This window comes from Phaethon aethereus, assembly GCF_964289735.1.
Source record: "Phaethon aethereus genome assembly, chromosome: 3".
NCBI lineage: Eukaryota > Metazoa > Chordata > Aves > Phaethontiformes > Phaethontidae > Phaethon > Phaethon aethereus.
This window is the reverse complement of record NC_138576.1, coordinates 92,808,315-92,830,998: the sequence shown is the minus strand read 5'-3', so window position 1 is coordinate 92,830,998 and position 22,684 is coordinate 92,808,315. Positions and strand designations below refer to the sequence as shown.

The 22,684-nt window shown below is 38.1% G+C and overlaps 1 protein-coding gene across 1 annotated transcript in view; it reads right to left on the bottom strand.

Moving 5' to 3' along the window:
* Positions 1-440: 440 nt before the first annotated feature.
* CRIM1 (cysteine rich transmembrane BMP regulator 1) overlaps positions 441-22,684 on the bottom strand; it is a gene marked incomplete at its 3' end in the record, with an annotated part of 189,569 nt that continues 167,325 nt past the window's right edge. The window contains exons 10-17 of the mRNA XM_081997721.1: positions 21,200-21,321; positions 17,042-17,251; positions 11,331-11,546; positions 9,409-9,630; positions 6,089-6,283; positions 5,004-5,126; positions 3,331-3,518; positions 441-617 (exon numbers count right to left, since the gene is read on the bottom strand). Coding sequence (XP_081853847.1) covers positions 441-617; positions 3,331-3,518; positions 5,004-5,126; positions 6,089-6,283; positions 9,409-9,630; positions 11,331-11,546; positions 17,042-17,251; positions 21,200-21,321 — 1,453 coding nt within the window. The remainder of the gene's footprint in view (positions 618-3,330; positions 3,519-5,003; positions 5,127-6,088; positions 6,284-9,408; positions 9,631-11,330; positions 11,547-17,041; positions 17,252-21,199; positions 21,322-22,684) is intronic.

Sequence of the window (22,684 nt, the reverse complement as noted above, 5' to 3'; positions counted from 1 at the left end):
AACAGATGCAATTTCAGAGCAACAAGAAAAACCACTATCCTGCTGCTCAGCAGTGTTCTTTATTCCTCTCCAGCCAAGCATGACCAGCTTTTCTTCTCTGAAACTTCCTTTTACCTCATTGCCTACCCCTAGCCCCTGATTTCCCCTCCCAAAAAACCTCTATAGCTATGTTACAAGCAAATACATCTTAACAAGTTTTAAAACTTTGGTTCTAAGAAAACACTTGGTCAGTTATCTCAAGGAAAAGTGGGAATGCTTTTTCTGGCACATTGCAGGAGTCAGAGCTCATCCCAGTAAGGTCTCAGAGCTGTACATGTAGTCACAAATCCAATACAATCCACTAAGCAAGTGCACAATTCTAATTTTATTTTAATATCAGACTCAGTCTCTCTTTCCCTCTCTCTCTGTCTTTCTCAAATCCTTGGTAAGGGTGCAATTCTTCAAACTGTTTGATAGAAATTATCTGCTTGTAGGTTGTTCTGTTTCTGCATGCTGTAAAATCCACTGTATCTTGAATCTGGGTCTGCAATTCTTAGCATCCTCTGAGAACTGTCCACCTGGACCATTGTACCTTTCTTGCAGTCCACATATACCAGTTGATTGTTTAGGCAAGAAGGCTGTGAAAACAGAAAGGGAATATTGAGTGAATTTAAAAAAACCTCTGTATTCCACACATAATTAAAAAAGTCTTTATGGTTCAAGTCCATAAGCACACAACAAAATCAAATCAGCAATGAAAAGAGTCTGGACTTCGCTGAACTTGGTAAAGGCTTATGCCAGGCACGGTAAGAGACCAACACTCTCTTCCGAATCACCGTTTTTCATCTTCTGAATGGAGCTGTGGTAGCAGTCAGATGGACTGGTTGAACTGTTCTCTGTTAGTCTAACACCATACAAGGGCTTAACGTCGTTGCCCCGGATGTGCAGCAGCTCGTTTCCAAGACTTTAGCAGGCTCTTTATTGCTGATCATTTTCAAGAATGTTTTGTTCCTGGTTGCAATTCCACTAAGAGAATGGGAGAGATGTCAGCTGGGGTGTCCAATGGCATGGGGTGTCCTATGGGATCCTTCTATATTCCTTTCTGAGGTGGTTAATAGTTCCTTATTTAGGAAATCATTCACCTTTTATCTAGTATTTGCTAGGCTTTATGCCCTTGCAAAGCAGTGTGTTATTGTGGAGACACCAGTGTTGATGTGGCACTTAGTAGAGTTGTTCTTACTTGCTTATAAGTGTAAAATAGGGGATTTAATTTTAGGCAAACATAAGTGAGGGTTTGCATATGTAATGATCTACAAGCGTGAACGCACATAAAATATTGCTCAAAGAAAGAGCCGAGCTATGTGTACCAGCTTTCCAGTCCCGATATTCCTCTATTTGAGAATACTTCAACTGAAAGATTCTGCAGGTGAGCGGGAGGTGAAACAACGCTGGGCGCACACTACCTTAAATGTTTATGGGCTAAGCATGAAGGAGGACAGGCAGTAAGCATACTCCATGGATACATATGAAGTTAGTGACAAAGCGTACGTATGCTCACGCTATAAGCACACAAGTGGACTGCAAATCTTAAAATTTCCAGTTTCCACTGATGCAGCTCCTTTTTCCAAGACTTAAATCAGAAAATCAGAAGGGTTTTTATTTTACTACTAGAAATTTACATTCAGTAACCCTTAACACAAAAAGGTTTTTTTTTAATCCAGATATTTATTACAAAACATTATTTTAAAGCGCTTTACATTTGGCTCTTCAAAAGCATGTGGACTGGATTCATTTATTCACTGAGGTTCACTGATGTTAACGGAATCAGGGCCAAACATTAGCTATCCATCTGTAATTTTAAATGTCTTTCCTATCATCTTTCTTTTGGTATTGATATGATATGCACAGTTGTTGTGTTCTTTATTAAATAGCTGGACTATTTTGAACAGAAACAACACAAGCCAAAACAGGCTTGCCAAAATTTATTACTAAGAACCATCAGTCACCCAGCAAGGAACAGAATAATCTAATGAGTGACACTTGGTTGAAGAAACCTTAAAACAAAGACACATTTATGACAAAGACCCTCACAAGAAATATGAGTTTCAGTATATCCACAGTCTTGCACTGAATCTGTATGTGGCTTAAACTGAGATTTCTTAGCATATGGATGATGCCTTCTGTTGACACTGGAAGAATGATGTTTCAGCAATAGAAGTGTTTGAGGAAGATGATGTTCCATAAGTAAAAAAGTATGTAAAATTATTTATTATAGTTCCACGGTTATAAGATTGTGATTTTCACTTCCAATCATTTTGTCGCACAGAACTTGGGTGGAGAGCAGCTGTTCTGAGAGTTTAGGAGTGAATCCATTAGAGTTAAAAATGAGTTTTTAAATGCATTCCTTAAGAAATTCAAGACAAGTAAGCGATACCAGTTTCTGAAAGACTCGAAACGGAATAATACCAATTCCTCATGCTTCCTATTTAATTACAGTTGAATTCAACTTTATGCTCTGACTGTATTTGTAAGATTTTTGGAAATGACATTTTTTTAAAAAAAGTTCTGCAGCAGTGACAGAATATGGACACTTCATTTTTAAAATTACTGTACTACTCTTCTAGGTGAAACTGAAGAAAAGATGCTCTCAAATTGTATTCCAAGTATGGACAAAGTCTGTTTGATTAGAACCAGGAAGTGTAAGTGCAATAAATTGGGGAACTGATATAAATGCCATTTGAATCTGGAGTAAGGGCTTAGTCTGCTGATGGAACTATTACTCAAAACAAAGCAATGCTCTTCTCATTGTTCATTTTCAAGCTACCTGCTTCCTCCTTTTTTTGGTAGTCTCAAAATACTTAATTGGAAGATATTTCTCGATATCCCTCATAAAATATTAATCCCAGAACCATATGATGCCGTTATTGAAAAGGTGATAAACACTACTAGTACGTACAGTACCTGATGCTGGACAGGACTTTTGCTGTGGATGGAAGTTAAGAAAACAAAAATATTCTCGTAAGAGTTTGACTGCAGGTAAGAAAACTGCATGCATTTACCTACACATATACAGAGTTGGGTGGTTTTATTTCTTTGCTAAGATTAATTTCTGTCTAGTGACAACTCATTACTATATGAAGCAAGAAATGTTTTTGTTTGACGGTGAAACAAATCATTTAAGAGACTAGATAAATACCAACGTACTGACCAATATAAAATGGTTTAAGTCATAAGGAGAAAATAATTTAAGAGGGTTCACATCATGTGAACTCAAATGCATCCTACACAATATTCTAGTTAATCTTGTTTTCCACAAAAGTGAAAGTCTGGAAATAGACATAAACATGGCACCTTTGTTGGAGCTTTGTAGCAGGACACCGGAATCCACTGCTTTTTCTGATTGATGAGCAGAAGGACAATGATCAGTAACAGAGCTATTGTGATTGGAATTGTCACCAAGGCAACAGAGCTAACCGACGCATCTTCACTTGGGTGTGGACCGCTGCCACTTCTGTACTCTCCTTGGAGATGATTCATGTCTGAAAGACAAATGTGAGCATTTGTTATAATTATAAATGAGTCTTGACCATACAGAAAAATAAAATCATGAAAGTCCCAGTTGCGGATCTTGTCACTCACATGAATTTGGACTTTCTCTCCTGAAATGTCACCTTGTTTCTATAAATTAGAACAACTGAAAGCTAGTATATTGTCTACTGACTAATATTAGCTGGGAAAAGGCCATCAAAAGAGAGGAAATAGAATGGAATCTAAAGCACAGTAACAGCAAGTCTGACAACCACCTCTTAGCTTAGTTGTGTTTGCATCATCTTATTTAGTCACAATCAAATTCTCACTTGTAAAAAAATCAGCCTGTGTTGCTATGCTGAGGAAAACCTGGAAATCTTAGGATGAAAGTAGGGGTTTTTTTTTGTGGTTTTTTTTTTTTCTTTTTTTAAAATCTGGTAAGACAATTATGATATGTATGCTCTCATTTGTTGAGAACATATTACAATATTTGCACTGCTCAGCCTGTGGAAACAGACTGCTGGCAGTCTACTAGACCATAGCAAGTTCTGCATGTAATTGCAAAGAATGGTAATTTTCAATTACATATGGAACATTCCCACACAGTTTGCAGTGTGTGCTTGTAATCCCCAGCCAGGATAGTTGCAAGCCAGCTACTAATGCTTGCGAGAAATGAAAATGCTTGGGAATTGGGCTAGATGACCTTTAAAGGTCCTTTCCAACCCAAAATATTCTATGATGCCATGCTGTAATTATAAAAGTTCAAGCTTACAATTTTGTAAAGCAGTTACATTTAATGTATCCTTTCTCCAAACAATAATATGCTATGAGATCATCCTTAGATTTAAAAAAAATATATACATACAAGTTTAGGTAGTCCTCCAATTAGAAAAGGTTAAGAAAGACTGTGTTGTAGAGTATTTACCCTACCCTGGAATAATGATTTCAGCACAGTTTTAAACAAATGATGGATTTACAACCTTAGACAACTTTATTAGCTCTGTGTCATTATACCTGAAGTGTTTTTTTTAACTCTGATATTTGTCTGTGATGTATGTTGATTTGTGGTACATGTTTCCTGTTTCTGTTTATCAATATAAGAATGTCAAATGGATCAAATGAAGGTCTGTCAACCCCAGCGGCCTGACAACTAGCCCGCTTTCTAGTTTTTGTATCAGAAAAGACACTGCAGAATCACTCCTGATTCACCATTTTATCACATTCTTAATTTTATAGAACTCCCTCATACCAACAGAGATGTTTCATCCAAGCTGAAGATGGAATAATATTGAGACCAAATTGCATAAATATAATTTAATAATCTGACTCATCCTTACTCAAAGTAAAATGCACGTAAGAGTTCTGCACTGAAGAATATTCAGATAAGCACCTTTTCAAAGTATCAAACAGATGCTACCTGCATAAAACAAGTAGATGCATTAAAACATGGGGAATAAATACAGACCTAAGTTAGCCCAGTTTATGTCAGATCTTACCTTTGTGAATGTGGATGATGTCATTTTCACTCGGTGTTGGCCAGTTTGGTACTTCCAGTTCAATGTCTCCACGATGATTTGTCTTCTCAATGGGGACGTTAGTAGGTTCAGGTACATACATCTCTGTGAAATGAGATAAAGGTGTTTCACAAATTACAGGCTGCTTAACTTCCCAGTGCTGCTCTTAATTCAGGAAATATACTTGGCCATCTGTAATGCTTTGCCCTATGAATCCTTTCATTTGGAATTTTCACCACTACTAGCCTGGGATTTTGCTTTAAAACCTGTTTCACGCTTTATACGGGACACATGCCTGCTGCCGTTATCATTATCCTAATGTGAATGGGATGATATAGTCCTGTGGACAAATTTGCTTTTGAAAATACCATTTCAGACTACACACTTCACTACAGTCTTGCTCCTTTGTGATAGTAAGCAGGAAAAATACCAAGGGAAGGCTACATCATCCCAGCTCATATGTGAACGGTCACTGCTGGTTTCTTTGCCTGCCTTTTTTTGTAATCCTCAAAGCAGGAGAATTGCAAGGGGGTGTACTGCTGAAGCTCCCCAGTTGTCACCAGCTAAGATGAGCAAACTCCTGCAGAAGTATGTCAGGACTAGCATTAAAAACCAGTTGCAATTCTTATGTCCCTTGTGGCCACAGCTAAGAAAATTTCATATTACTTTTAATCCGAGTTAAAATTATAAATAAAGCAATGCGATATTTGAAAAGTAACAGAGAGACTTGGAAAAGACAGAAACGTTAATCACTGACAGAGTCTGCAGAGATGTAAGAATATTCATTTTCCTACTTCTTAATGTATTTCCGTAACCTTGTGAATGGACAGAGCAGGGGCAAGCAACTAGTTTTTGAGTTCACAGTTCTCAGAATAAGTAAAATTCAAACTACGTATTTGCACAATACGCCTATCTGCTAAGAATACTCGTTTTCCTGAAGACTAAATGCCTGTTGTCTTCTTCATACTGTTCAAACATGGACTGATGTTCAAAGACCAACTGAAAAAACTTATTATCAGTCCTGGAAAACCAGCGTTACAGTAATCTGGGTTGTCGCATCACGTTACCTGGACACATGGGACAGCAGCTTCCCTCCACGTTGATGGGTTCAGCACAAGGGAGAGGTGGGCAGCTGACAGTGGAGCAGAGAGTCTGACCCTGCAGGCAGTAGCAGTGCGTGCAGCTGTCAATGTCCCAGCGTTCCTCATCTGCATATGTTTTTCCATTGAAGTGGCAGACCACTTTCTTTGGAACTGTATCTTCTGTTGAAGGAAAACAGAGTGGTGTGATCACGCGGTAATGGCCAATTACACAGAAATCTGATTTCTTCCCCAAACACAAAAGTGAAACAATAGCTACAAAGAAATCCCAGCTGTAATTAAAAAACCCTCTCTACATCTTCCAGAAATTCTTTGTTAAAAAAGTATAATTTCTGCTTCTTTATGAAGTACATAATTAGCCTGGGCTGCTTCTCCTCATTTTCCTCATGCAAGAGGCTAGAGGATGGATGATTGGGACATGAAATGATAATATCAAAAATGCTGTGAAAATTAAGAAAAATTGATTTTTTTTTTTTTTTTTAAAGTTTGAGACTGCCAACTCCTCCTCATCCTCGTTTCCTAAATCCTACTTAACTAAGGAAAAAACCAAACTACTTACATTTCTAATTACCAAGGTTCAAGAAAGATTAATTCAGTCTGGAATATTTGAAGAAGAGATTAGGGCAGATGCCAAGAAGTGTGAAGGAACTCTCAGGTGACATAATCAGAAGTGCTTAAACTATTTAGTGTGATAAAACAGATTCGAAGGGGATCTGATCATTCCCTGTAACTGCATCAATGGAAAAACCCAGGGAAAGGGCAATAACCAAACACAACCAAACTCAGTACATTTTTTTCATGGTTAGTATTATATAAATTGGAAATTTGTGTGATCCTTACCCTCAGAAACACTGAGGTTGCAGAACACCTTTCCCAAAGATTGAGAGCTGTAAAGCTAACATGTCTTCAGGTAGATTTTGACACAGTACTTAATAGGGACTTGGACTTGATGAAGAAAGTAGGTCTTGGGCAAACACTTAAAAGAAGCATTCACTTTCTGCCTAAGCATTCAATGCACTGTCTGTTTTTATGCCGCATCCTATGCAAGCCTTTTAGGTGGTCTGCAGCATACCTCCTATTTCACTAAGACGACAGTCATGCATTGCTTAGCCTAGGATGTTTTTTTGCTCTTATAGCACTTTATAGATAATCAAACTACACAGCAGAACCTCCAAAAGCCAAGCCAGCACCTCATTTTCATCTTAGCTTCTTGCTACCTTTTTTTTTTTAGAGGCAGAAATTATTATGATGAAACCTGCTGATGACATGAATTTGCAGATTAAAGATATGCATGAGGTAACAGAATGAAATCTCAAAGTCACTTCTTAAGCTGTCAGAGAAATACTGGTTTAACATTCACACAGATTACATACATAAATGTCAGTTAGAATTACCTCCCAAATATAAATAAAAAGCCTTGTTAAATAATTTGGTCATCAGTACAGCTTTTAATTAGTGACAACAAAATAGACTGACATCATCTGGAATAACAAGGTTAGCAGTCAGCAGACCAGTGCAACAGATCTGGACAAAGTAAATTCAAATGCAAAAGGAGACCAGCAAGAAGTACTATTTTGAAAATACTAATGGAATTATCTGAAAAGCATAAATGTTCCAAACAGCCTTGGTATGGGGATCCCATGGCTTCCATGGCTGTACATATGGGTCCCAACCTCTCCAAGTAGATCTTCTAAGTGAATATGGGGTGGACATGGGAAAGGAAGAGTGGGAGGAAAAGGTGGCTGCAAGCTGCAGAAAGGACATTAGGTTCTTCCATAAATGACTTGCATGTTGGCATATAAAGCCAGTGGATCCCTGTGCTGGTCAGAAAGTAGATACGGCTGGGGAGAGGGTGAGGCACACAGCCTGAGCAGTCCTCTGCAGACCTGAGAAGCTGAGAACTCCCTGTGCACGTGGGGCCGATTTGCTCTCAAAGTGCCACCTCGCCCCACTCAGCACAGCTTCAACTCAGCAGCTGGTTTGGCTGGAAAAGTCCTTTAAATCGATCAGGATTTTGCAAGTTTGTAAAAAACACATCACAATTTAATACAGTAAATGTTTTTTAAAAGAATGAACAAAGGTAAAATCACAATAGCAGTGTTGCACCTTTGAACCTCGAAAGAAAAGTTTCAAGTACCAAGAAAGCATTATCCTGTGCGTGTCTCCTGTTTTGGTGTCCACCTCTACACAAGTATAAGCACAGGATGAAGATGAAGGCCACAACATCAACAAGTGCTCAAGGACAGCGTGAACAAGAGAGATTGCAGTAAGAAACCCATATACAAAAATGCAGTTCAGAATACCGTGTCCTCTCAAATGTCCTCTAGCTGCACCAGTAAATCAATCTCATCTGGTAAACAAACAAATGGTCGTTGCTCTGTTTTCTGCAGAAGACTAATCTTGCCTCTAATCAAATAGATATCCCTCTAATCTTCTACTTTAGAGTGGATATCTCTCCAATTTAATCTTTCTTTGCATGAGAAAGGAGAATGTTGAACACACAGGATGAATTTGAGGATTCACACAAACAAAAAGCATCCAAGGCTTGTAAAATTTTGAATTGGCATCTATATTAACTTGTTAGGCATTAACCAGATCTGAATTCAGAAAGAAGCAGAATAAAATACAGTGCTAAAACCCTGCATAATTTTTGAAATTCCAGTAAATGAAGAAGGCCTGTTTCCACAGAGGTTGCCTACTAAGCATTTTATCAACTATTAGAGGAAAATAGTAAAGAAGAATCTGTACAAAGATATGCTTCACAGATCTTCAGAAATGAAGCGTGAAACAGTAAGAACGAGGAAGACAAAAATTGAGGAGCATGACCTTGCTCCTCTTAGAGGCAAGAGTATACAGTTCATAGAAACCATTAAAAAAAGTAAGTTTGCATGAATTTCAGTTATTTAGACCACAAAACGTACTGACAACATAGTACAGCGTATATTAATAAAATGCATCATAATTGGAAGTTTAAATGAATCATTCTTCCTTTAAATGAAACAATTTTTGTGTAATGTTTGCATCTAGTAAGGTATATTGCCAAGTTTTCAGGAGGATGTCCTCTCAAGTTTGTAGGCAAATTACATTTATACCTTCCTACACTTCCACCTCAAAATCACAAATCACGATCCTCAAAGCTCCCTGTGCAGATTTCACTCTCCAGTTCAACTGAAGGCACAATCTCCATCTCCCCAAAACAGGGAAAACATATTTCAGTTTGGAAATAAAACTCCTTTCTTATTCCCAAGAAGGGAGAAGCAAGTTATTAACTATTGTTATTTGCTCACCAATGCAGTAAGGACAACACTGTCCCTTTCTCAAAACAGGTCTCTCACAGGATACCGGTGGGCAAGACTCAGAGTAGCATCTAATCACACCATCCATGCAAATGCAGCTAGTGCAGACATTGGGCTTCCAGGACTCAGCTGTCAGAAAAATATCTCCTTCATCATTTTTGCAATAACTGGGCATGCTCTCATTGCTTGATGAAGAGGGCTGAAGAGGCTCATCTGAAAATATAAACAGATTAAGTTATTTAACTTACAGTAGTTAACTTCTCTCATATTTCCTCAACACAGGAAACACATTAGCTCACTACTTCAGAAGAACTAGGACACGGCCTTATGCCTGTTCAGTCATTACATGTGGTAAGGATCTCATGATGTGCTCTAGAATAAAGTTGATGTAGACCTTTACTGAGTTTACTAAAAAAAAAAAGAAAAAAATGAAAAAAAAGAGTAAAGAGGACAGCAAAGTGAAAAACAATCACCATCAGAAGCAGCCCCTCAGAAAACCATTCTGAATGCTCTGAACTGAATGGTATATAGGAATTCACCTAAAATTAGAGAGATTAAATTTTACATCTAAAATCTGAATCCCAGCTTCTGCCATATCAGTTCAAATCCTTGAATGATGCAAAGCGAAAAGCTATTATGCTGCTGTCACCTTTGCTAGTGGACTTACATGAGCTAATTATAAGCTGTTGAGAAACAAATGGAACTTGATCGGGCTTCAGCTTGATGCCAACGGGTCTGCTTTAATTCTCATGCCCACACATGGGGGAGACATATTTCTGCAATGAAGCTGTATCTTAACAGACTTTATTGATCAAGAAATATGACTGTACATGCAAAGAACATATAAGAAAAGGAGAAGAAAAAAAAAAGGATTCATAAGAACACTCGGATCAGGTTCTCAATCTAACTGCTTAAGTTATGAGACTAAGCTCCTTGTATAGACAGTGAGAAAAGATCAGCTCCTCCAAACAGTGCTTTGAAGTTAAGCAAAATGAATGTTCGCTGTTACTAATAATGAGAAAAATGGAAGTCGGGATAACTGGCTAACTTCTTCATTGAAACTATTTTGTCAGGAAAAAAAACACACCCAAAACCCCCCAAAAACACCCTGTAGAAGAAATGGCAAAACCTAACCTTTTTTTTCCTAAAGTAAAATTTTTAGATTTTGTTTTTAATAAAGACAAATATTTTCTCAATGACTTTACATATAATCCACAGGTTTGGAATAAATTTCTGCTGCAATAAACTTCCCCATGTCCTATGTAAAATAGGATTCATGTTCATTTATAACTGCATCTCTTTCCTCAGGGAAAGCAAATCGTGTTACCTTCTTGACACTGTGAGGCAGTCTAGGAGGAATCTGGCAAACCTGCTGGGCTGGAATGCTTTAATATTACTCAGTTGGCTTCAAGTCACTCTTAAATCATGCCAGGTGAAGGTAAAAGCAAACAGAAGTATTTTTGAGACCAAATCCCAAATAAACAAGATAGTAATAAAAGGGTTCATAGAAACCAGGGCATGTAGAAGGGAAAAGAGACAAGCCTGTACCTGCCTAGCACTTTGACTGCTTTCGAAGTTTCTCAAATCCTGCATGTTTCCATAAATGATCCAGTGCATATTTCATAAACCTGCCAATTAAGGATTCTGGTTCTCACGCAGCCCTTACATTATCAGATTGCCTTCAAAGATGATGTTCAAACTTCAGAGCCACAACTCCACTTACATTTAAGATGTCTCTTGCACACAGCCAGGTTTTGCAGTTGAAACAGAGGACCGCAGGCTCTCGTTCCAAACTGCTAGAGAATAAAGGCACCACAACAACCAACTGTGCACATACTGAAACATTCAATATTCACACCACACATTCTCAGATCAAGAAAGGATTCTGATGAAAACTGGTTGTCAATATATACCTGGGCACTGTGGACAGCAGGAGTCCTGTGTGCGGGCGGGGTTTTGACAAAGAAGAGGTGGACAGACTTCAGTCTCACACAGGACACGTCCACTGTGGCATGTACATTGTGTGCAAGAATCAATATTCCATGTCTCTCCTTCTACAAAGTATTCCCCACCAGGAGCATGACAGATTGACGGACTGGTGAGCTCTGGCTTCTGCACGATTATTTCATCTGGGAAAAACAGAATTGGAAGACAGGCAAAATCAGCTGTGACTCTAATGATTAACAAATGTACCCAAGATTAATAATCTCTGTTAGTATTGAAAATATTAGGAATAACAAAACCAGATATAAATATATTCTTAATGAAGCTCTTGTAACTTTATATCACTTTTGATTTTACGTCACTTGCACCTCATTGAAAATGAGAAAAATATAAACAAGAAACAATTTGAGAATCAGTCTGAATAGATGCAAGTTAATATAAATCAGAGATACCTTCACTCTTGGCATTTCAGAAAAACTCAAACCAATCTCTGATGTAGGATATCCAAGAGACAACTGTCATTTTTTCATGAATTATACTAATCAGACAGTTTCTTAACTGCTAAATATTAGCATGAGTGCAATTCCTGAAAGGATGGGTAAGTATGCTTCTTTATCTAGCATTTTTCTGATTGGGTTGTTCAGCCTGGAGAAGAGAGGGCTCCAGGGAGACCTTATTGCAGCCTTCCAGTACTTAAAGGGGGCTTATAAGAAAGATGGGGATGGACTTTTTAGCAGGGCCTGTTGCAATTGGACAAGGGGTAATGGTTTTAAACTAAAAGAGGGTAGATTTAGACTAGATATAAGGAAGAAATTTTTTCACAATAAGGGTCATGAGACACTGGCATAGGTTGCCCAGAGAGCTGGTAAATGCCCCATCCCTGGAAACATTCCAGGTCAGGTTGGACGGGGCTCTGAGCAACCTGATCTCGTTGAAGATGTCCCTGCTCATTGCAGGGGGGTTGGACTAGATGGCCTTTAAAGTTCCCTTCCAACCCAAAGATTCTATGGCTCTATTCTATGTTTCTATGATTTAGGAAGTCTAGATTCAACTGTCTGCCTTTAAGTTCCTCGAGTGATATGTGTCTGTACCATTTGGTGCCAGATTAGGAAAAAAAAAGAGAAAGACAGAATCCCCCATCCAAGTCCCTAAAAACATACATACACAACATTGGAGGAAGTGCTCCATCACTTAATTTCATTAAAATAAATAAGTAATTAAAGATCTGCAGTCTTTGAAGTAAAAGCTGCACCCAAGGAGACTCATGTTTCCAGTGACCGTATCTCACCAAATGAACCTTAATTCCTTTTCACACCGTTAATTACATTATCTCTACAGCCCTGGCTCAAAGACTCACCCAGCCTCTGATCCAGGCAGTTTAGAGAATAGATTTGACCTCCTTCAAGTTCAGAAAGGAACTGAAACTGTTTCCCTTGTTCAGCAGGAGTGTCTTCCAATCACTGGGTTGTTAAAAAAATGGGGGAACTCTTTACCTCTTGGTGTTTTAAAAGAAAAAAGAAACCTGTGCTGTACTTTGAAAGCGTTTAAGCACTTAGCATCAAGAAAAGGTTATGCATGAAGCCAACCCCCACATAAGGGGCAATAAAGGCAATAATAGTTGTCATTTTACCATAACATGTTGGTTGCTTTGAACCTGGAGTGAGTCAACCAGCTTTTTCCATGCACTGTGTATAAGAATTGAAATGCCTCACACAGCATGTTTTATTCAACTACAAGAGCCATGAGTTTGAAAGCTACATGCTGCAACATGAAGCTTCAAGCTTGAAAGTGATGTCCTTCAGCCTGAATTCAACCCACCTAACATTGGACAACTAAGTTAAATGCCTATGCCAATAACTGAGCTACCTCAGGTTCCCTGTGCTATGAAGAGAGGGGATGAGAAAGTGACTTCCAGGTAATGACTCTGCATCTCTAAAACCCCTTTCTGAAGGTGCCTCTCTCCTACTTAATTATAAAGATGCCTAATGTGCACATCACCCTAAGCCAAATATCTTGGTTAAGAAAAATGAAATGGATAGCAGCTCCTGTAGCCATTTAAGTAGCCCAAAGCTCACAAAGTGTGTGTGCTTCTCTACACATTTGTAGCACTGCTGTACTTGTCTGGAGAATGGCGTTTGTGCCCTTTGTTGTATGACATTGCCATGTAGAAGATACACCACTCAATTATTTGTTTTCATTTCTGGAGAATGACCAGTAGCATTCAAGGAACCCGAGACTGACCGATATTATTCTAGTCACAAAGTACTTCTGCATTTCTTCTTTAATGGAATTATTTTATCTTTCACTAACTCGCTTATGCTTATGCTTTTCCTATTGCTTACATTTATGAACCACATATGTGATTCAGTAGCATTTACTTTAGGTGAGTAGCTGGTCTGCTGCCTTGTCACTGTTTGTTTTTTATTTCAGCTGCCACAATATATTACATTTTATGCAATGACATCCTAACTCACCATGGCAAAGGCAATAACAATTATTTTCTGGAAATTTTGTCAGTCACCTCCTTTGCATTTAGTTCTCTGCAAAGTCACAGGCCTGTTTCACTACAGCTCATATACTGCTCGTAATCAGAAAAGCATAACCACAGTATTGTACATATGGAATTGCTTACTGCTCCCTTATCAGCATTGAGATTGATATATCACCGCAACTGAGTCGTTACAAACATAGAACTACTATATTCCTGACGGAGCAATTAGCCAGACAAATACTCTCTTTCTGGGAAGCATGGTTCTGCAAAACACTGGCAGTTAGTGGCCTTCTAAATCTTACAGGAAAGCTGGAGCTTTTCACAAGCATTGCGACAATCCACTTAAACCTCTTAATATATAGAACCTTGGTTATAATGAATGTTGTAGCAGTCAAGGTATATGTTGCTCTGTTGAAAACTAACTAAATATGAAATCGAACATAACCACTTTCTCAGTCTGAAAAATGATCTCTGAGAGCTGCCACTTCTCTGTAAGTATGTTAATGCAATTCACAACTCAGTACATCAGGATTACTAATTATTTCGATATCCTTATGCCAGACACATTCGAGTGACATGCTCACAGTCTCACAACTCCAAACTGCATTCCTACCTACTGAAATCCATGATATTGATTTAACAACATCAGTGGGGAAATCAATACATTGCAAAATAAAATCAGAGTGTTTTTCTAACAAACAGAAAACCGCAGTGGGGGAAACAAAACCACACTGGGACTAATTTGGCCATATTAATTCATACACTCACATATGCAATCACTTTAAAAAAATGCTGTGTCTGCCCAGGCATTGTAAGGGTGTACACAAAGTGCGACTTTGCTGACAGAAGCTAGGAGACTAGTACCTCAAAAGCTGGAAAGGATGTCAAAGAAACCTACGCAGACACTGTATCTCAAAGGCACGGACACTACTGGGTAAGCAACTGCTCTTTTATACAAGAGACCAACATTGCTCATGCTCAGAATCAAACACTGATCTCATCCCCAAGAAATACGAGCAGATAGGTACTGCTTATTTCTTATACTGATGTTTCTTCCATGAACTGAACACTAGACTTATGAATGGATGTAACCACCCTCATTCTCCACACACAAAGTAACTAGCCGCTGGTGCTGCTGAAAGACTAAAATTAACACTACTCTTATTTGAATGCTCTGAGATGTTATGTGTGTGTTAGATAAATCAATACGCACAAGTATGCTGGTAGTAGAGTGAAACCGGCATGAGTCTTGGGGCCTAACAACAGAATTGCTAGAACTGGAACAACCATCCTACATGTTATATTTTGAATCTTGAATGTTTATCTAATGCAAGACTGACATGCTAACCTGTCCCCATCCATATGAAGTATACCGTCCCCTACAACGATACACAAATCATTGTGACAAGGTGAGTGACTACAGCACGTATTCCAACAGTTCTGTGCTGCCCCAAATTCTAGCTACTGTGAGTAGAAAACAAGATCCTTGTCCAGTGACATGACTTTAGGAATATGACATTCTGTATTTCTGTATTTATCATTTGTTGTTTGGCTGCTCCTCCTGGAACCATATTCACAACTGGATCTTTGTTGTTGTTGTGGGTTTGTTTGTTTGTTTGTTTGTTTTAACAGACTGAGGTTTCATAGGGAAGAGAACTGTGCTATTTAAGACAGACTGTGGATGTGCATGTGCCTGGGGAGCTGGAGAAAAGAATGACAATACCTGATGGGAGGCGTATGGACCAACACCGCTTACTGCTGTGGCAAAATTATGTGCTCCAAGCTGATAAAACACTAAGCTTCCCCTTAAAAAATCTTATGATTTCTGAATTCCTTGTCAGACTATCCATATACTCGATAATGGGAGAGACGCAAGAAAGCAAAGGGTGGTTCCCCTTGTGTGCGTAACTCCTTAGTGTTTCCATCTCAGCTAAAACTTTCATTAGTGGTTGGCATTATTAAGACGCTAAGCACTAAGAGCTTGGCCTCCGTAACCACTGGCAAATTACTTAGCACTGAAAATAGCTCTGGCTCCATGAAAGCCAGTGCCAAAAGCAACACCATGGCTGGCCCTGGAACCACAGGAACCACAGACACTGTGTGCCCAGTCTCAATACTGAGGGGAGGAGCGCGGTGCAGACTGAGAAAGGCTGAAAGACAGACAAACCTTTTGGAGTCCCTCATCTTTTTGGGGACTCTGTTTTCCAGTTACCACAGGGAGGTGTGAACTGGATTGGAGATCACCATTTGCCTAAGCAATCTAAACACAGCGGTTATCTTAGGTCCTAGGAAGGGAGGATACATTATCTCACTTTCAGAAAGAAGATCTGGCTGCTTATTTTGCCCCCAGGATTTCCTTCTCTTTACAAAAAATCTGAAACAGTTCATAATTGCTTGTACCTTGCCAGTGCTGTCTTAGCGTTTTGCTATTCATAGTAGTATCATGAGCCTTGTTGTTCCTACCTGTAACATGACTTCCAATAAAGTCATAGACAATATCATTGTATTACAAATTAATCTATTTAACACATAAAATATTGTAGGAATCATTCTGAAGACAGAGGGCATTAATCTTATACTCTACCCACACTTTTCATTTCATAAATGTTTTTCATATTAACACTTATTAAAATTGTATTAGAATGCGACATTAATTGTACTTGGCCTTCCCACCTAAAGCATTAAAATAATCTACTGCTGGTGGCACAGAAGCCTTCCCTCAGAACGCAGAATCATAATATTCAATTACTTAAGACATCTGTTTAAATGTGTACTCCTTTGAGGGATTGTGAAACATAGATCAGGAGATGAATTTTAATAAAACTCCACTTCAAACTAAAAAAGAGAAAGTGTAATGGCGTATTGTAATACTTGCTACTATAAGTAACAAAATCGTATATGAGTACATAGCTATTACAGCTAATAAAGACTAGAAAATTTTTCTAGTTTAAAGATTTCAATGTGTGAAAGATTAACATCTTAGGACCCACAACATGCATATGCTTTAAATATTTAAGTTCCCATTTTTCACATCCGAGATCTTAATGAAAGTCACTCATGATGTTATATTTGGGCATAGAAACCTTCATACCTTACTGGATGATGCATGAGATTACTTGCATGTATTGGGAAACAGAACACATGTGAAATGAAACCTGATTACAAAGCATGTAGAAGAAAGCATGTTACCTGGGCATGACGGGCAACACTGCCCTGGGTGTATGGTGGGGTTGCCGCAATTAGGAACGGGGCAAGTGATCAAGGCACACATTTCCCGCCCGTTGTGACAGTAACATTCCCTGCAGCCATCGTGCCAGCTCTCCTCGTTCTCATGTCGGCGCCCATCCATCGACAGGCAAGAGCCTGTTTTAACAGGAGGCATAACAGAAGCGGTTGCCTCTGCACAAAACCAAAGGAAAACAAAGCGTCCTGATAAGCGTGTGTTGCTTGGGGAAAAAAACACACCAACTTAATGCCTGGATTGTATTTATTTTTAAAGAACATATTAAGACCAGGGGAATAATAATACTATCTTTTGCACTTAGAAATAAAATTAAATATTTAAATATTACAGAGTATTAATCATCTATCATTGGAGTACCTGATAACACGTAGAATATAAAATCATCTACAAGAGCTAAGGATGGTCTTATTCATAACACGAATGAAAAAATATTACAAGCAAGTTCTAACAGGGTCATGCTAGATACTGGAAATATTTCATAAAACACCTGCGAGAAATTATTTGTTTACATTACTAGGATAATGAGATGTTTGGAAGATAACTGCTCTGAGAATTTTATCCCTCATTCCTAGCTTTTACGGAGATGAGAATACAGTAGCTTGGATTGCTGCATTACTTGCACTCAACCAGAACACACAAGCAGTTGTTCTAGGGAGGATAAAGTCTCACTTGTATCTTAAGGGGTATTTAAGCGCTGCAGGATTCAGCCTCAATATATTCCTTGTTAATGAGCAGAGTCAATTTAGAGCCCAACACTCCCTCACCTACATCATTATTATGATGAAGGATTTAGGATCAGTTTCTCTGTGAACTGTCTTGTTTTCAGCGGTATGTCAACCATATTCTGCTGACACCTAATACAAATAACCTCATATATTTGTAAGTTGCTTATTTAATTTTCTGTTAAAAAAGGATGCAGTATGAAAAGTAGTAATGTTGATATTTAGTTCTAGTATAGGTGTGGATTTGGTGGGTTTTTTTTGGTTTTTTGGGGGTTTTGTTTGTTTGTTTGTTTTTGGGTTTTTTTTATTAACATATAGGTCTGCAGTTCTTCAGCTGTGGCAGATCTATCAAAGGTGGTCCAAGAACCACAAGCAGACAGTACGAAGTTAGTTTGATGCATGTTATCAGAGCAAGAATCCAATACACAGAAATTACATTAGTATCTCATGATGTGAATTAAAAAAATCCCTGGCATAAGGGTAAAATAATTCTTAAAATGGACTTAATTCTATTGCTGAACAGAATTATTACGAAAACAATTTACATTCTGTTACTACACTTCTATACTTTAGTATCAGCTTATATATTAATTCCTATTTGAATTACTATCACTGGAATACTGTTCTACATTAAAATGATTACTGACACACTCCTTAATGAAGTATCTGATGTAATGAAGCGTTTTTTTTTCCTTGGAGAAACAAACCAAGCATAGAGGCAACTATTCAAAATTAACTTAAACTGAGATTGTTTTAACTTTTCCGTTTTTAATGAAAATTAGTACAAAATATAATGCTTAAAGAAGAAACCAAATGCCCAAATACAAAATGGGAATAACTGGATAACTATAGGTATGGTTGAAATGGTCTAGGATTATAGTTGCTCACAAGTAAAAATGAGTTAGCAATGTGGGATACCACTGTGGAGAAGGCAAGTTCAATCTAAGATACAAGTGCAGGAGCACTGTAAATTTAAATGCAGTAGTACTATCTCTACTAGTTTTGCTACTGCTAAAGTACAACATCCAGTTTTTGAACTGTGATGAGATATCAAAATAACTGGGTTTGACCTAGACACCTCACCCCCCTTAAAAAAAAAAAAAAACAAACAAAAAACCCCAACGTTTAGGGGGCTCCAGTTGCAACCTCTTAAATATTGCAAGAATTCTAAAGGGAATGGTGCTTAGCTGTTCCATATGTCTGCTGAGCTTAGGACAAGAAGTAACTGGTTCAATTTGTAGAAAGGGAGACAGAAGTATTAGAAAATATATTTTACAATGTCACATATTAGTAACCACAGAAAAAAAATTTTTAGAGAGGATTTTTTTTTAAATTTTCTTCTGAGAGAATCACAGAATCACTAGGTTGGAAAGGACCTTTAAGATCATCAAGTCCAACCATTAATCCAGAACCACCATGTCCCCTAAACCATGTCCTGAAGCGCCACATCCACACGTTTTTTGAACACTTCCAGGGATGGCGAGTGGAGAGTGGAGATTCTTAATAAATTAAACCTTAGACAAACATATGTCAAGGATTATCCAGATACACTCGATTTTATGTGAAGGAAGTGAAATGGACTCTCAGTTTTCCAGAGTTCTACTCCAGCCCTGTATTTCTATGGTTCTACTTCTATTAATCCTAGTGTAAACTATTTCTGGCAGAAACAATTTAGAAAGCGGAGCTAATTCAGAGGCAGGGGATTTCCCCATCCCTTCCTCTTACTTAGGGATTTTGGGTAAAAATTTTAATACGGACTCACAGCTCCCCCAAAACACTGGTGATTTCTTTAATTATTCTTGGACAAGTTGCTAATGATCATGTTGAAGTGATATGCTCATGGCTCAGTATCTTTATGATCGTGATAACAATAAATACTACTTAGAGAGGGATCAAGTTATTTTTGCTAAATATTTCTGCATGTTTTAAAATCCATCCTTCTTAAGGAAAGCACTTAAAAGTGTGCATACACAGAATTAGTAACTGACGAGTTGCATCTGAATAGTCTGGGATGCAATTAAGCCACGCCTAAAAGAACATCTTGTGTATATTCCATCACAGCACCATGACAATCAGGAAAAGTGTGCCAATCGTGAACATGGAGACAAATGAAAAGTGATGAGAATTGTCTCAATGGGACTCCATGCAGCAGCGACCCTTCCTTATTTATTTTTAAATTTTTAATTTCTAATAAAAGTCATATATTGCAGCTCACATCAGTGAAATCTCTCTCTGTTTCTCACATCTGCAAGGTACATTTATAACATTTCAATTTTTTTTTTGCTAGAAGTCTTAGAGTTTTGTTATAATTATCTGCAGTGTACAAAGTAACGTAGAGAAAATATAATGTTGAATCCTTCTGATTTGTACGATTCCATGTTTGCCTCCAACTATAGGAGAGTGACTTCAGGAACTCATATAGTTTCTTCCAGTCCCAGGTTCCCATAGCTTGTCTTGTTATATTTTAATGGTTTGTAATATGCAAAAGAAATAGCTGCTAAAGAAGTTAAGAATGGAGTCATTACACAAAGCAATAGGAAAATACTCAAACTTACTTGCCTGTACCTAGAAATCAAAACGCGCAAGTAAGAGTCAAAGAAAATAAGCATGAAAGAGCAGTTAGGATCAGAGAGAGCCTGAGCACAAACGACAAATTATTATATGTGACACATGAAGATGAGCAATGAAAGAAGTCTGATACCCAGACTAATACCAAACACAAACTAAATATACCTTAAGAGAGACATGTGTTAAATGCAGCACAAAAATTAAAGCAAGTAATTAATGAACATCTTATCTCAATCTCCACCTCGAACTTGGTGGTTACAGGTTTGGATGTTGCACGTGTGAAATCTTTAGCTTAAGAATACCCAGTCCTTTCTCCTGGGTAAGCATGCACTCTAGTCATTGCTCCTTGAGACCACCTGAAAAGCGTCCAAGGGACAGCACTCTAATTTTCGGTGGCATACAGGGCATCTATCAAACACAAAACTTGCATTTGTAAAGAAAAGATGATGGTGAAGAAGCTAAGATGAACACTGCTGCTGGAAAAAAACCCCAAACCTCAACTAGCTTATTTCTAGTAGTTACTTATTAAGAGCCTGATCTAATTGTCATTAATGATAATGAACTGACTTCTGTGACTTTGTAATGGGAGATGAAAGTGGAGCTGAGGCTTTCTGTTGAAGCCAAGATGAACACAGATAATAACAAACGCCTGCAAAACAATACACTCCTTCGAGCAAAGTTGAACCAACTCCCCCACCGGTTACCATATTTCCATTCTTACATATTCTGTGCAATATTGCTTTTCTGTTGCTCTAGCTTCCAACTGCTTTGAAAACAAGTTGTAGTTAGAGGTGGTAATGCACTCGCACCTACCTCTGCACTTGCAGATCACACAGCCATGACTGTTCTGCTGGAAGCCCAACGGACAGATTTTACCACAAGGTAGTTCTGGGCATTTCTTACACCGACAGATTTCACAGCCATGCTTGTTCTTCCTAGATGACCAAAATAATTTGTAAAACGTTAGCAGGTCACTTTAAATATCTACATGTCATGATCTTTAAAGCAAAAGCATCCCCTGAAGAAGCAGCTGATCAAGTAAAGAAAATTATCATGAACATGAAACCTTTAGGTTCAGGGGGTCTATGGGGTGTGCGGGTCTCCATCCCTCGCATGTGCTCCCTCCATGTGACTGGTGAAATCTCTGCATTTGGCACTTTCAAGCCATAGCAGATAATATAGATGTACGTGCTTGTGACTACTATTGATGATCAATTCTTTTTCCAAGTGCGAAAGTAGAAAAAAATAACTTCTAAAACTGAAGAAGTTGGAGGGGTAGGTAGGAATCTGTTATAATTACTACATTTTTATAACACAAATTACTGTTAACTTTTTTCCGCCAACAATAGATAAAGTACTGTAGATTTCCTCTCTTGCATATTAAAATTACAGGGATATTTCTGAAAATGTTGAATAAGCAGACACAAAACTTGAAAACTAGCATGCAGAATGCCCATAACCCATACAAAAAGCAGCAGACACATCGTAACATATTTTGAAACAGAGAAAACCAGAAAACTTTTCAGCAGAGTACAGAGAATCAGGACCACAAATGCTTCCAAAGCTTCCAGGTACAGATCGGCAGGAGTCTAGAGCACCATCTGACAGCATCTCTTCACAGCACCATAAACATACTGCTTCTGAGAAGCCTATACTGAATATTTACTTGGTATTTGACAGATAATACCATTCAAACTTTAGGCACAAGTGCACTTGTACTATATACACAATATACAGATAGAGTCATTTTCTCTGCCTTCCCATGATATTGGGGTGGGGGGGGGAGTTGTCATGAAGAAGTTCAAGACAAAGAGGGGGAAAAAAAAAAATTATTTTCATGACTCTGCTGATAAATTTGCCACTCTAATGAGGTAACTCACTAAAACTGGGAAAAAACATAAAAAACATTTACTGGGAAACTGACAGATGCCTCGTTGAACACTACACCATTAAATGCACGCCAGTCCCCCCCCAAAGACAAGACATGGGAAGCTAAAGAAGAACATCTAGAGAAACAGAAAAGAAATAAATTACGTAAATCTTTAGAAAGCCTGACTTCAAGCTCTGGAAAACTATTTCATTTTTAGTTAAAAGGCTGAGGAAAACAAATTGTCACACAGTAGGATGGAGAATGGAAGGCTTTCTGTCGTCCTATCCATCTATTTTTTCCTCCTTAATCTTTGTAACCACAGCTCTTTTTAATATCAAAACAAATGCCTCTTTCCACTAATCTGTAGAGCTTTCAAACAGTGAACTCTATTGAGCAGTTTTTTTCAGACAATTGTGAAAAGGTTTTGG